This window comes from Elephas maximus, chromosome 18 (assembly GCF_024166365.1).
Source record: "Elephas maximus indicus isolate mEleMax1 chromosome 18, mEleMax1 primary haplotype, whole genome shotgun sequence".
Taxonomy (NCBI): domain Eukaryota; kingdom Metazoa; phylum Chordata; class Mammalia; order Proboscidea; family Elephantidae; genus Elephas; species Elephas maximus.
Genome location: NC_064836.1, coordinates 11,476,907 through 11,490,027, shown reverse-complemented (window position 1 = coordinate 11,490,027; position 13,121 = coordinate 11,476,907). Strand labels below are relative to the sequence as shown.

The window sequence follows — 13,121 nt, the reverse complement described above, 5'->3', positions numbered from 1 at the left end:
AATTGATGCCTTCGAATTGTAGTGCTGGCGAAGAATATTGAATATACCACGGACTGCCAAAAGAATGAACAAATCTGTCTTGGAAGAAGTACAGCCAGAATGCTCCTTAGAAGCAAGGGTGGCGAGACTATGTCTTAGATATTTTGGATATGTTGTCAGGAGGAATCAGTCGCTGGAGGAGGACATCATGCTTGGTAAAGTTAGAGGGTCAGCGAAATAGAAGACTCTCAATGAGATGGATTGACACAGTGGGTGCAACCATGGGATCGAGCATAACAACAATTCTGAGGATGGTGCAGGACTGGGCAGTGTTTCATTCTGTTGTACATAGGGTTGCTATAAGTTGGAACTGACTCAACAGCACCTAACCACAACAACAAGGTATGGGAGGGGTCCTGGTGGTGTAGTGATTAAGAGCTTGGCTGCTAACCCAAAGGTCAGTAGTTTGAATTCCACTCCTTGGAAACCTTGTTGGGGCAGTTCTGCTCTGTAGGGTCGCTATGATTTTGGTGTTTTGGTTTAAGGTATGGGATATCCACATGAAAAAAGGGGTAACAGTGAGCTTTAAATAAAATAATACAGGTAAATGCTAGGTGCCCAGGCTTTACAAAATGTAAGTGTTAAAACAGAGTCACCGTACCAAAAAGAATTAGTTGATATTCAGCCATTTCAGGAGGTAGAATATGAGCCTGTGAGACTGAAGGAGGAAGAAGTCTAAGCTGTGCTGAAGGCATTGGCTAAAAACAAGGCTCCAGGAATTGATGGAGTGCCAACTGAGATGTTTCAACAAACAGATGCAGCCCTGGAGGTACTTACTTACCTATGCCAAGAAATTTGGAAGGCAGCTCCCTGGCCAACTGATTGGAAGAGACCCATATTTATGCCCATTCCAAAGAAAGGTGATCCTACAGAATGTGTAAATTATTGAACAATATTATTAATATTGCACACAAGTAAAATTTTGCTGAAGACAGTTCAGAAACGGTTGCAGCAGTGCATGGGCAGGGAACTGCCAGAAATTCAAGCCGGATTCAGAAGAGGACATGGAATGCAGGATATCATTGCTGATGCTGGATGGATCTTGGCCGAAAGCAGAGAATACCAGAAAGGTGTTTACCTGTTTTTATTGACTATGGAAAGGCATTTGAGTCTGGTTATAGCAAATTACAGATAACATTGCGAAGAACAGGAGTTTCAGAACACTTAAGATTATGCTCATGCGGCACCTGTACGTAGACCAAGAGGCAGTCGTTCGAACAGAACAAAGGGATACTCTGATGGTTAAGATTATGTGTCAGCTTGGCTGGGCCGTGATTCTCAGTGTTTATATGTGATCAGTTCCATGATAGAAACTGCTGTGAGTAGCTAGTCTGTTTAAAGAGTGTTTCCTTGGGGGTGGTCTGCATCCAAATATAAGCAGACGTTAAGGCTTTTTTGCTGCCCTGGATCCTGTAGCTGCCTCCTGTTCGTCTGACCTCCAGCTCTTGGGACTTGAGCTATCAGCTTATCTGCCGATCTTGGTTTTCCTGGTTCTTCACAGCCTGAGAGCAGGAGCCCTGCTGTCTGACCTGCCAGTCTTGGGTTCTCCAGCCCCTGCAGTTACATGAATGAGAAGCCTTGCGGTCTTGCCTGCCAATCTTGATTCCTGGATCTTCACAGCCTGTGAGCAAGAGCCCTGCTGTCTGCGACCTGCGAACTTTGGGCTCACCAGCTCCTGCGGCTATGTGAATCGAGAGAAGCCTCTGTCCTGATCCACAGACTTGGGATGTTTCAGCCTTTACAATTGTGTGAGCCGTTTCCTTGATATAAATCTCTCTCTATAATAATTTATATGCTTTGCTGGTTTTGCTTCTCTCGAGAACCCAGCCTAAGATATACTATGTAGTTTAAAATCAGGAAAGGTGTGCATCAGGCTTGTATCCTTTCACCATACTTATTCAGTCTGTGTACTGAGCAAATAATCCAAGAAGCTGGACCATATAAAGAGGAATGCAGCATCAGGATTTGAGGAAGACTTATTAACAACCAGCAATATGCAGATGACACAACCTTGCTTGCTTCCTGAAAGTGAAGAGGTCTTGAAGCGCTTACTGATGAAGACCAAAGACTACAGCCTTCAGTATGGATTAACACCTCAAAATAAAGGAAATACAGATCCCCACAACTGGACCAATAAGCAGCATCATGATAAAAGGAAAAAAGATTGAAGTTGTCAAGTGTTTGATTTTACTTGGATCCACAGTCAACACCCACGGAAGCAGCAGTCAAGAAATCAAATGACACATTGCATTGGGCAGATATGCTGCAAAAGACCTCTTTCAAGTTTGCTGAAAAGCAAAGATGTCACTTTGAGGCCTAAGGTGCTCCTGACTCAAGCTGTGATATTTTCGTTCACCTCACGTGCATGTGAAAGCAGGACAATGAGTAAGGAAGACCGAAGAAGAATTGATGCCTTTGAATTATGGTGCCGCTGAAGAATATTGAATATACGATAAACTGCCAGAAGAAAAACAAGTTGGTCTTGGAGGAAGTACAGCCAGAATGCTCTTTGGAAAGGAAATTGGCCGGACTTCGTCTCCTGTATTTTGGACATGTTATATTAGGAGGGATCAGTCCTTGGAGAAGGGCATCGTACTTGGTAAAGTAGGGTCAGTGAAAAGGAGGAAGACCCCCGGCAAGATGGATTGGCGCAGTGACTGCGACAATGGGCTCAAACGATTGTGAGGATTCCACGCCAGACTGGGCAGTGTTTTTTTTCTGTTGTTTTTACATGGGGTTACTATGAGTCGAAACCCACTTGATGCCACCTAACAACAACAACAAAGTATGGAGGGGGGATTGATGGTTCAGTGGTGAAACACTTAACCTTCCACGCAGGAGATCTGGGTTCGATCCCTAGCTGATGCGCCTCATGTGCAGCCACCACCTACCTGTCAGAGAAGGCTTGACTGTTGCTGTGATGTTGAACAGGTTTCAGTGGAGTTTCCAGACAAAAGATGGACTAGGAAGAAAGGCCTGGCAATCTGCTACAGAAAATCAGTCAGTGAAAACCCAGTGGATGAAAACAGCCCTATCTGCAACTGATTATGGGGATGACACAGGACAGGAGTAGCATTTTGTTCCATTGTGCGTGGGGTCACCATGAATTGGGGCTGATTTGACGTCAGCTAACAAGGTATAGGAAGATTAACTAGCACAAAGCCACACAGTAGAGGTAGAATTTGAACCTAGGCAGTGAGACTGGGTAGCACAAATGGCTAAACACTTGACTACTAGTCCAAAGGTTGGAAGTTTGAACCCTCGCAGAGGTGCCTTGTAAGAAAGGCCTGGCAGTCTGCTTCCAAAAAGTCACAGCCTTGAAAACACTATGGAGCACAGCTCTACTCTGCACACATGGGGTCACCATGAGTCAGAATTACTCCACGTCAACTAATAACAACTATTATACTATATAAGAAAAAGGTAAATGGTACCAGTATGCTTTAAACATGAACATTGGAGACATGCGGAGGAGGAAAATAGGGAGAACCCTTTAACCTGTGTTGAAATTACTATGATGAAAGGTGCTAGTTGGTAACTGAATGTCGGTAGAGAGGCTGTAAGGATACGATCCTTACAGGTAAACTTTAGAAGTCAGATGCTTCTTGAAAGTTGAGGTTGCGGTGACTTTTTGCTAGAAGAAAATTATATTTGAATGGTCAAAACTTTATCATTATTATCATTGCATTGATAATACTTGCTGTTTCTGCTCTAAAATTAAAAAAAAAAAAAAAGAAACTTGATATATTTGTTACCTCAGTTCTCACTATAGTCCAAAGAAGTATCTATTGTTCATGCTTTTAAAATGAAGAAGTCGAGTTCCCTGTAGTATTGGAAAAGGAAAGAAACAAAACTCATATCCAGATCTTCTAACTTCAGCGATTGTTCTCCTGTCCTAGACTGTATATATAGCCTTCAACCCTGGTGGTGTAGTGGTTAAGTGCTATAGCTGCTAACCAAAAGGTAGGCAGTTTGAATCCACCAGGTGCTCCTTGGAAACCCTACGGGGCAGTTCTCCTCTGTCTCATAGGGTCGCTATGAGTCGGAATCGACTCCATGGCAGTGGGTTTTCTACTGACAGTAGGAGAAACATGTGTCTTGTACTTAACCCCAGGACATGATTATGGATAAGAAGGGTTTGAAAGAAAGCAGGTTGGGTAGTGAGATAAGAACTTAAGGAACGTACTAAAATTTTCTGTGAAAGCCAGACATAGACATACCCTGAGGAAAACCTGGGGGTTTAAAGACATTCAGGCCTTTTTTTTTTTTTTTAAAGTTGCAGATCCCTTTGGAACTCAAGTGAAAGCTGTGTACCTTCCTTGAAAATGCCGCACACACTCAGTTCTGTATACAGTTTAAGAGCCTCTGATTTAAGGTGCAAAAGTGGTTCCATAATCTAAACAGAAAGTTGTACAAAAAAAAAAAATTCATTTATTTTTTTAAATTAGTGCCTCACTAAGGATGGGAGGTCTTAGACGGCCTTTGAACTACTACTGAGTGGCTAATTAAAACTGGCTGGTGCCAACCCTCCCTAAAGGATGTAAGATGGGAAGGGAGGGGTAGCAGCATTATCTAAGGCATTTTATTTCTCTTTGGGAGACGGTGAGTACAGTCCTTTGTATTACAAAGCTTTTCTGATAGATACCCATCAGTGGCATTCAGACTCTGGAACCAAAAAAAAAAAAAAACCTTTGCTGACGAATAGATTCCGACTCATAGTGACCCTATAGGACAGGTCCTATAGGACAGAGTAGAACTGCCCCATAGGATTTCCAAGGAGCAGCTGTTGGATTCGAACTGCCGACCTTTTGGTTAGTAGCCAAATGCTTAACTGCTGTGTCACCAGGGCCCTTTGGACTCTGGAAGGGGCTCATAAATAGTAACTCTGCTTGCCTTTTGTAAGAGAGATTTGTAACGATTGTGACGTGTTTGGTTGTATCTTCAGCATTTGTGCAGATGTTGTAAGGACATCTTACTGACATGAAACCATTAAATCTATGAGAAAGTAGTCTTCTAAGTTATTTTTCCATGTATGTGTTATTCAGGTCTTTATTAAGGTTGATAATTCTTGTCATATGCCCAACTTTAAAGGTTTGCTCAGTTGCCTTTATACTCATTAAAGTAAATTTCCTTGTCAAATTTCTGCACTGAAGTTTTGTGTTATGTTGATAACCTAGAAAACAGCCAGAATATGGATTTAGAAAATTGGGTTTAAGTCTGCAGGATTGGATTGAAATCCTATGAGTGCATTTATTCTATGACGACTGGGTAATTTAAAAAAAAAGTGTGTAATTTCAAAAATGCTTTGGTCTTTAGTTAATGTTATTCTTTGTAAACTAACAGGAATGTGCTTTTGACCCTGAGTTTTAATTGGTTTTGTCTGCAGGGAATCAGAGAACCAACTTTCGTAGCCTCTGCAGAGGGTATACTTTCTCATTTTGCTAATTATCAGATCTCAAAATGATGACAGCTCTCTACAATTAGAGTGAAACTATATTTTGATATATTAAGTTATGTGGATGCTAATGGAGGATTTACAGAGTGAATTTTCATGGTATTAAATTAACATCCTTTTTGAAAGTTATTTTCATACTGTTTGATTTTATTTTTGAAAAATTTCTCTTAGTTTCATGATCTGTAAGTTGTTGCTAAGTTAGTGCCAGGACCAGGGAAAATATTTACCTGGCGTTTCTCAAGTCCCCTGAGGGTTTTGAAGCCTCAACACCCTACTTAATTGTCTTCCCAAGGAATATGTTTTTTAGAGCTAAGAAAAATAATTGATCTTTTAAATAATACAGTTATTGAACTTTTGCTTTGAAGGGGTTAAAATCAAACCGTTTTGTGGTTTTAAAAATAGAGAAAGTAAAACTTAGCAGGGAGTTGTGTGGGACCAACTATAGTTTGGAAACTGATGGCATACTGGGTAAGAGCTATGGCAACTAACCAAAAGGTTGGTAGTTTGAATCCACCAGGGGCTCCTTGGAAACCATATGGGGCGGTTCTTCTCTGTCCTGTAGGGTCGCCATGAGTCAGAATTGACTGGGCAGCAACAGATTTTTTTTTGCTTATAGTTTAGAAACTTTTAAACACCCATTTGGTATGGAAATGTTGACAGTTTTTGTGATAGAAAAAATGTATTTATGATCTATTTTACTGGTAAGGGCTAAACATTTTACTTTTGGATTGATTTACACGACAGCTACTAAGGCCCCACAGGCCCTTGAGATACTTAACTGTCAAATCAAAAATTATCATAATGTTTCTAAGTGTGGATTTTGGTTGTTTGTTTGGCTCCTTAAGTATTATATTCTCATCTCAAAATTTTTTACCTCTTAAAGGATTTATTACGGCCTCTTCACTGCTTTTAATGGCTTTTCCCCCCATCTAAAGTGAGGCCAGACTTTACTAAAACCCCCAAACCAAACCTGTTACTGTTGAGTGGATTCCAACTCATAGCAACCCTATAGGATAAAGTAGAACTGCCCCACAGGGTTTCCAAGGAGTGACTGGTGGATTCGAACTACTGACCTTTTGGTTAGCAGCCTGAGCTCTTAATCACTGCACCACCAGGGCTCCAATAGGGTATCTTAATTTTAATATGACAATTTCAAAAAATAAACCATTGCTCCATCAGGGCTCCAAATATGACAATGAGTATTCTGAATAATATGTACTTCTTTTATTGGAGTGGAGCTTTGCAGGTGACAACGAAGATCTCAAAACTGAATGACATTTTCCTTTCAGTCTTTATTATAGCCAGAAGGAGACAGCGCTCACATGAATAAGCTCTTAATGAAAGAATGATGCTCTGAAACGATTCCATTAGTTTTAAACCTATTATACCCACAGTACCAACTTCCTTAGTGATAGATGTGTACTGATTTTCTTTTGATATTTTATTTTTAGGATTCATTTTATTTGAAAAAGCTTCAGGCTAAAATAAACAAAGTAGGTTTGTGTAGACATGTATAATACATACATAAAAGTGAACTTCATTTTATAAAACTTTTAATATATAGGCTTGAGATTATGAAATTAATTTCAATATCTTTCAGTTTTAGGATTGAAAAGTTTATTATCAGGGAATAACGTTATACTATATCACCCTTACGTCTTGGTCTGTAACATTTTCAGACCATTTGAGCGGTATGTGAAGACGAAATATTTGTGCATCTTCTTGTATATTCTGACACATTATCTTTGGTAGGTTTTTGGTCTTTTATGTTCAACCCACATCAGCCTATTTCAGAAAGCTAACAGCTTTTATAAAGTATTAGAGAGAAAGCTTTGAGCAATATAAATGCCTCTTGTTAGCCTTCCATAGAATATTAAGAAGCAGTGTGATTTCTCCTTACTACATGGTATTCTGTACAATTAAGCACAATACTTTCTTTATCTTTAGTTACTGAATCAAAAATAATTCTGGCTGTTGGCTTTACTTTTTTTTGACCTGGCATAGAGTGGCTAACATGATCAGCTGCCAGTAGAAAGGTTGGAGGTTCACGTCCACCCAGAAATGCTTTGGAAGAAAGACCTGGCGATCTGCTTCTGAAAGACCAGCCATTGAAAACCCTGTGGAGCACAGCTCTGCTCTGACACACATGGGGTCGAGTCTGTGGCAACTGGTTTTATAATTGTCTTTAAAATTTGCATATATAAAATACTATAAATGTGATTCTACATATTTTCATTAGTTTTTTACTCTGCATTTTAAATTTTTTTCATATTTAGAACATCTAGATCATTTTTCTTTATTATTGCTGCATAAAATTTTATCGTTATTTATAGATGTACCAACAATTGTTTCTGAGTATGAAATTGGGTAAAAGGTTCTCAACTTTCTTGTATTTATTAAACAATATATGCATTTCAGATCGTACTTAAAATGGGTAAGGAAGCAAAAGAAAATGACTTGTAATCCTGCCACCAAAGACAACTACTGTTAAACTTTTTGCTGTATACCTTTCTAATGTTTTATTTTTCCATTTTGCAGCCTGCTTTTTTTTCTCCTTCATACATATATATAAGAGAAATTCTTTGTGTCAATAAGTAGAGATCTGTAACACAGCATAATTTTTATACTTTTATTCCTCTTTTTGTGGACATTTATATTGTTCTAGTTTCCTCTATTTATAGATAACAGTTCATACATATTTTCATACTTTCTCATGATTTCCTCGTGATGGCAGTTCTTCTAAGAGCCTCTATCAGTGGACGTATTAAGGAGTCTGTCAGTGGATATGGAAACCTTGGTGGTGTAGTGGTTAAGTGCTACAGCTGCTAACCTAAAGATCAGCAGTTCAAATTCACCAGGCGCTCCTTGGAAACTCTATGGGACAGTTCTTCTCTGTCCAATAGGGTTGTTTTGAGTTGGAATCAACTTGACAACAACGGGTTTGGTTTTTCTTTTTTTTTTGGTTTATTAATGGATATATTAAGGAGAATTTTGAACACTTGTTTTGGACATCAGTTTTTTTCCCATATCCCAGTAGTAGAACTTATCCTCTATTTTATAATAAAAATTAATGTCTAGAAGGCTAAATACATAAAAATGTATTCTACAGACAATTTGACATGAATTTAGCTGTTTTGTAAAAAGGGATACTTCTATGGGAATAAGGAAGTCAAAGTCTCTAAGTGAGTAGTTTTTTTTTCAGCACTGGTTGAAGCTAAGTGACATGGTTCACTGGGCAGGGTCCAGGAGGGGTCTGTGTGAGTGGAATGTATCATTCATTTGAGGAAGAGTGTTCATACGTACTGTGCTGTTCAGGTGGGAGAGTTGAGAAACTACTACCCTGTTTTATTTTGTTTAGCTGGTTAGAGATAACGTGTTTTACTTAACCTGGGTTTTAATTCTAAGACAATATTTGAAACACCAGTAAAGCCTAATAATAAAGCCTTTGCTTCTCCCCTAGGATTGGCAGCCACCATTTGCATGCGATGTTGATAAGCTTCATTTCACCCCACGTATCCAGAGGCTGAATGAATTGGAGGTAATGTCCTCACCTGCTGTTCTGGTCGTCTGTGTTCCGGATAGGCTGTCTCTGAAGAGGCTTTGATACCAGTCTGGTGATTTTAGAGAAGCTGATTTATGTAAAAATATTGCCAATAATTGATATTCATAGTAAAACAAATGGCAGTAAGGCCTTTTAGCAGTTTTAATTGATTTTTGTCTATTAATTGCATTTTGGTTTAATAATTAGTGTATTTAAATCCCTTTAGTTTTAGGTGACAACCACTGGGATTTAGGTTTTGTAAGGATCTACCTTGAAAACCACCTACTGGAGAATAGTTCTTCAGCTAATTTCATTCCAAATACATAATTTCACTTAGATTTCGTAATACGTTTTAGTTTCCCGTGGAGGGATGGCAAATACAGGGGATTCTCTAGAGAACAAATGTGAGAAAACCTATGAGAGCCAGAACTCTGTGGGACTGCTTTGTTTTTCTGGGTATTGCAAGTTTTCCACCTTTGACAGGGTGCAGTCTTACCACATTTTTTATCTCTATTAAAAAAAAAAACAACAAAAACTGGTTGCCATTGAGTTGACTCCGACTCATAGCAGTCCTATAGGACAGCGTAGAACTGCCCCATAGAGTTTCCAAGGAGTGCCTGGTGGATTCGAACTAACAACCTTTCTGCCAGCAGGGTTTAGTGGAAAATAATTCAGAGTTTTCCTTCTCTGACAGGTTTCCGCCTTACATAGGTTCCGTCTTCCGAAATTTTTACATACGTAAATTTTAAAGCCAGTCCCTAAACTACTGAAAGTCTGAAGTGTGTGGGGTGGATAAGGCTTGTAATATTGATAATTAATATTTGACAGAAGTGGGCCATTTACACCAATGGTTTACAGATCTGGTTTTGGTATTGAACCTTTTTTTTTTTTTTTTTTTTTTAAATACTGAATCAAATATTCTTCACTTACATGGAACATGTGTTCAGTGGAATTCTGTGGACTTTGATGGTAGCATCTAATGGAAGCTTTAAGCAGGTTAAAAAGGGAGAATTTTTTGTTGATAGTTAAGTTCCAAGGATAGGAGGAGGTAGGTGCTGACTTGAGGCTCAGGATGTGTTTGGGAATACCTGAACATTGACTGACGTATTTTGTAAGGAAGGTAAAGAAAGGACAGTTTTTTTTTAATGACTTGTTATAAAATGACCTTGGTTTTCTGTTGTCTTTAAACTCTCAGGGTTTATTATTAAAATTGATAATAAAATCATTTTTGTAAATTTGTTTTTAGGTTTGTGTTTGCAGAGAACAGACCTTTAAAACACTTAATACTGAAAAGATCAAACTAGGCATATAGAAGCTTTCTTACGTAATTTTAACCAATAACCTGAAATTGTGCTTCTTTTTGAGTAAAATGGCTTTCGGAATGCCAGCTTACGTCATAGGATGGTTTACTGAATGGCATATGATGAGGTAGAATTAAGTTTTTGTTAATATATAAATATGTATCATAAGTATATAAATATAATTTACATATATGTATAACATACAAATAGTCATTCTCTGTTGAATTCATAAGTAGTATTACACTTAAATATTCTGAAAATGAAAATACTGCATGGACAGGTAATAAACCAAAAAACAAACCTGTTGCTATTGAGTTGATTCCGACTCATAGCAACCCTATAGGTCAGAGTAGAACACCCCGTAGTTTCCAAGGAGCGCCTGGTGGATTTGAACTGCTAGCCTTTTTGGTTCGCAGCCGTAGCACTTAACCACTACGTCACCAGGGTTTCCCGGACAGGTGGTAGGAGCTTTAAAATACGCTAAACCCAAACCCACAGCTGTCAAGTCAGTTCTGACTCAGCGACGCTATAGGACAGAGTAGAACTGTCCCATAGGGTTTCTGAGGCTGTAATCTTCACCGAAGCAGACTTCCACATCTTTTTCTTGCACAGCAGCTGCTGGGTTCAAACTGCCAACCTTTTGGTTGGCAGCTGAGTGCTTTAACCACTGTTCCACCAGGGCTCCTTAAAATAAGCTACCCAAAACCAAACCAAACCCAGTGCTGTCAAGTTGGTTCCGACTCATAGCGACCCTATAGGATAGAGTAGAACTGCCCCATAGAGTTTCCAAGGAGCTCCTGGCAGATTCAAACTGCCGACCCTTTGGTTAGCATCTGTAGCACTTAACCACTATGCCACCAGGGTTTCCTAAAATAAGCTAAGTGAGGTTAAAATTTAATTCTTTGTCATTTAGGCTCAAACTCGTGTAAAATTGAATTTCTTGGACCAGATTGCTAAGTATTGGGAGTTACAGGGAAGTACTCTGAAAATCCCACACGTGGAGAGGAAGATCTTAGACTTGTTTCAGCTTAATAAGGTAAAGCGCTAATGATCATCTCATTTAATAATTGTCCTGACAAAGCTAATTTGATCTTCTCTGTCTTCAAAGAACTTAGTATGTGAGATTCTCCACTCAACGAATGATGAAGATCAGGATCTGCTTGTCAGGAGTTGGAAGCCCTATCTTGCTGCCACCTGCTTTTTATCATTTTTAAACTTCACTAACCTTGCTGAAGTTATCCCCTTCCATTTTATTACAGATAAGGAAACCGAGGCCCGGAGAGATTAAGAAACCTGGGCAAGCTAAAAAGGCTGAGTCACAATTGAATATCACGTTCATTGAACTCTAAAGCCTATGTTCTTTCCATCAAAGCATTGCTGCCATGCTTCCTGCTCCTTAGTTTTACAGAGGTTTTAAGGGTCACAGAGTATGACTAAGTACACGTTCTTTATTAGAAATTGAATCGTTCACTTATTTCTTCCTCCTTGAAAATCTTGACTGATTTGGGAAGTGAGAAGTAGCTCTTTTGGGGACAAAGTGTTTTAGAACTGTGTTGTAAAAAGAGATGTTTTAATTTTCTAGCTTAAAATTAGTAGTGCATACGTAATACTTTTTATTCTTCTGAGCTGGGAAGTGTATTTTGAAAAGATTTTCAACCTTGAATAGCCATGGCCAAGAACACTTGTTCTTGGAGTCATACCTAGGCGTGAGGTGTTTCTAATCTCTCTTGCTATTTTATTTAACAGTTAGTTGCAGAAGAAGGTGGATTTGCAGTGGTTTGCAAGGATAGGAAATGGACCAAAATTGCCACCAAGATGGGGTTTGCTCCTGGCAAAGCTGTGGGCTCACACATCAGAGGGCATTATGAGCGAATACTCAATCCCTACAACTTATTCCTGTCCGGAGACAGTTTGAGGGTGAGTATTGGGGCTAGCCTTAACCTGTTTCATTTCACTGCTCATGTCGGTACATGGTCTTTTAGAGAGGAATGAAAAGTCCTTTATTACGTTTGTAAGACATTGTTTAGAAGAACTGGTTTTCTGGATTCTTCCTCCAGTATTTTTTCCTGTTTTGAGAGCAGCCATCTTTAAAAGTTTGTTTTTGAAGTGAATAAAATTGTAGAGGAAATACTCCTCTGCCGTTAACTACTATCTACTTGTTAGGTCTTATATTTTTACATACAGCCCCTATTTAAACTGTATTCCTGGTTATTGCATGAAGGTTGTATCTTTGGGTGCTGTCAAGTTGATTCCAACTCAGTGTTCTATAAGACAGAGTAGAACTACCCTATAGGGTTTCCAAGACTGTAATCTTTACAGAAGGAGATTTCTACATTTTTCTCCCATAGAGCAGCTGGTGGGTTTAAGTCGCTGACTTTTTTGGTTAGTAGCAGAGCTTTTAACCACGGTGCCACCAGGGCTCCTTTCACGTGAGGGTACAACCTGTGAAATAACTTGCATGCCTGTTCTCTTCTGTCAGCTGAGATCTCCAAGGAGATTTTCAGATAGAGTTGATATTGGTAAAGGATCGGCAATTTAATAATTCTATGTAGTTGACGGGACCCTCTTCCAGAAGTTTCTGTTGAACCATTTTTGTTTCGTTACAAAAATGGTGTCTGTATGTCAAATTATTTGGATAAAAACTTGTTCTAATTAAAATAAAATTATAAAGATTTCCCACTTATTTCAGGGCCCTAGTAGAAAGAGGAATCTACGTATACCCTTTGAGTTATTCTAAGACTGGAGCAGTGATCTCTATAATTTGAAAAATTGTTACTGTGCTGTA

General features: G+C 39.0%; 1 protein-coding gene across 2 annotated transcripts in view; it reads left to right on the top strand.

Moving 5' to 3' along the window:
• KDM5B (lysine demethylase 5B) overlaps positions 1–13,121 on the top strand; it is a 90,002-nt gene that overhangs the window by 22,299 nt on the left and 54,582 nt on the right. For both annotated transcript variants that reach the window (XM_049858302.1, XM_049858301.1), the window contains exons 2-4: positions 8,955–9,032; positions 11,250–11,372; positions 12,083–12,253. In XM_049858302.1, the coding sequence (XP_049714259.1) occupies positions 8,955–9,032; positions 11,250–11,372; positions 12,083–12,253 (372 nt within the window). The remainder of the gene's footprint in view (positions 1–8,954; positions 9,033–11,249; positions 11,373–12,082; positions 12,254–13,121) is intronic.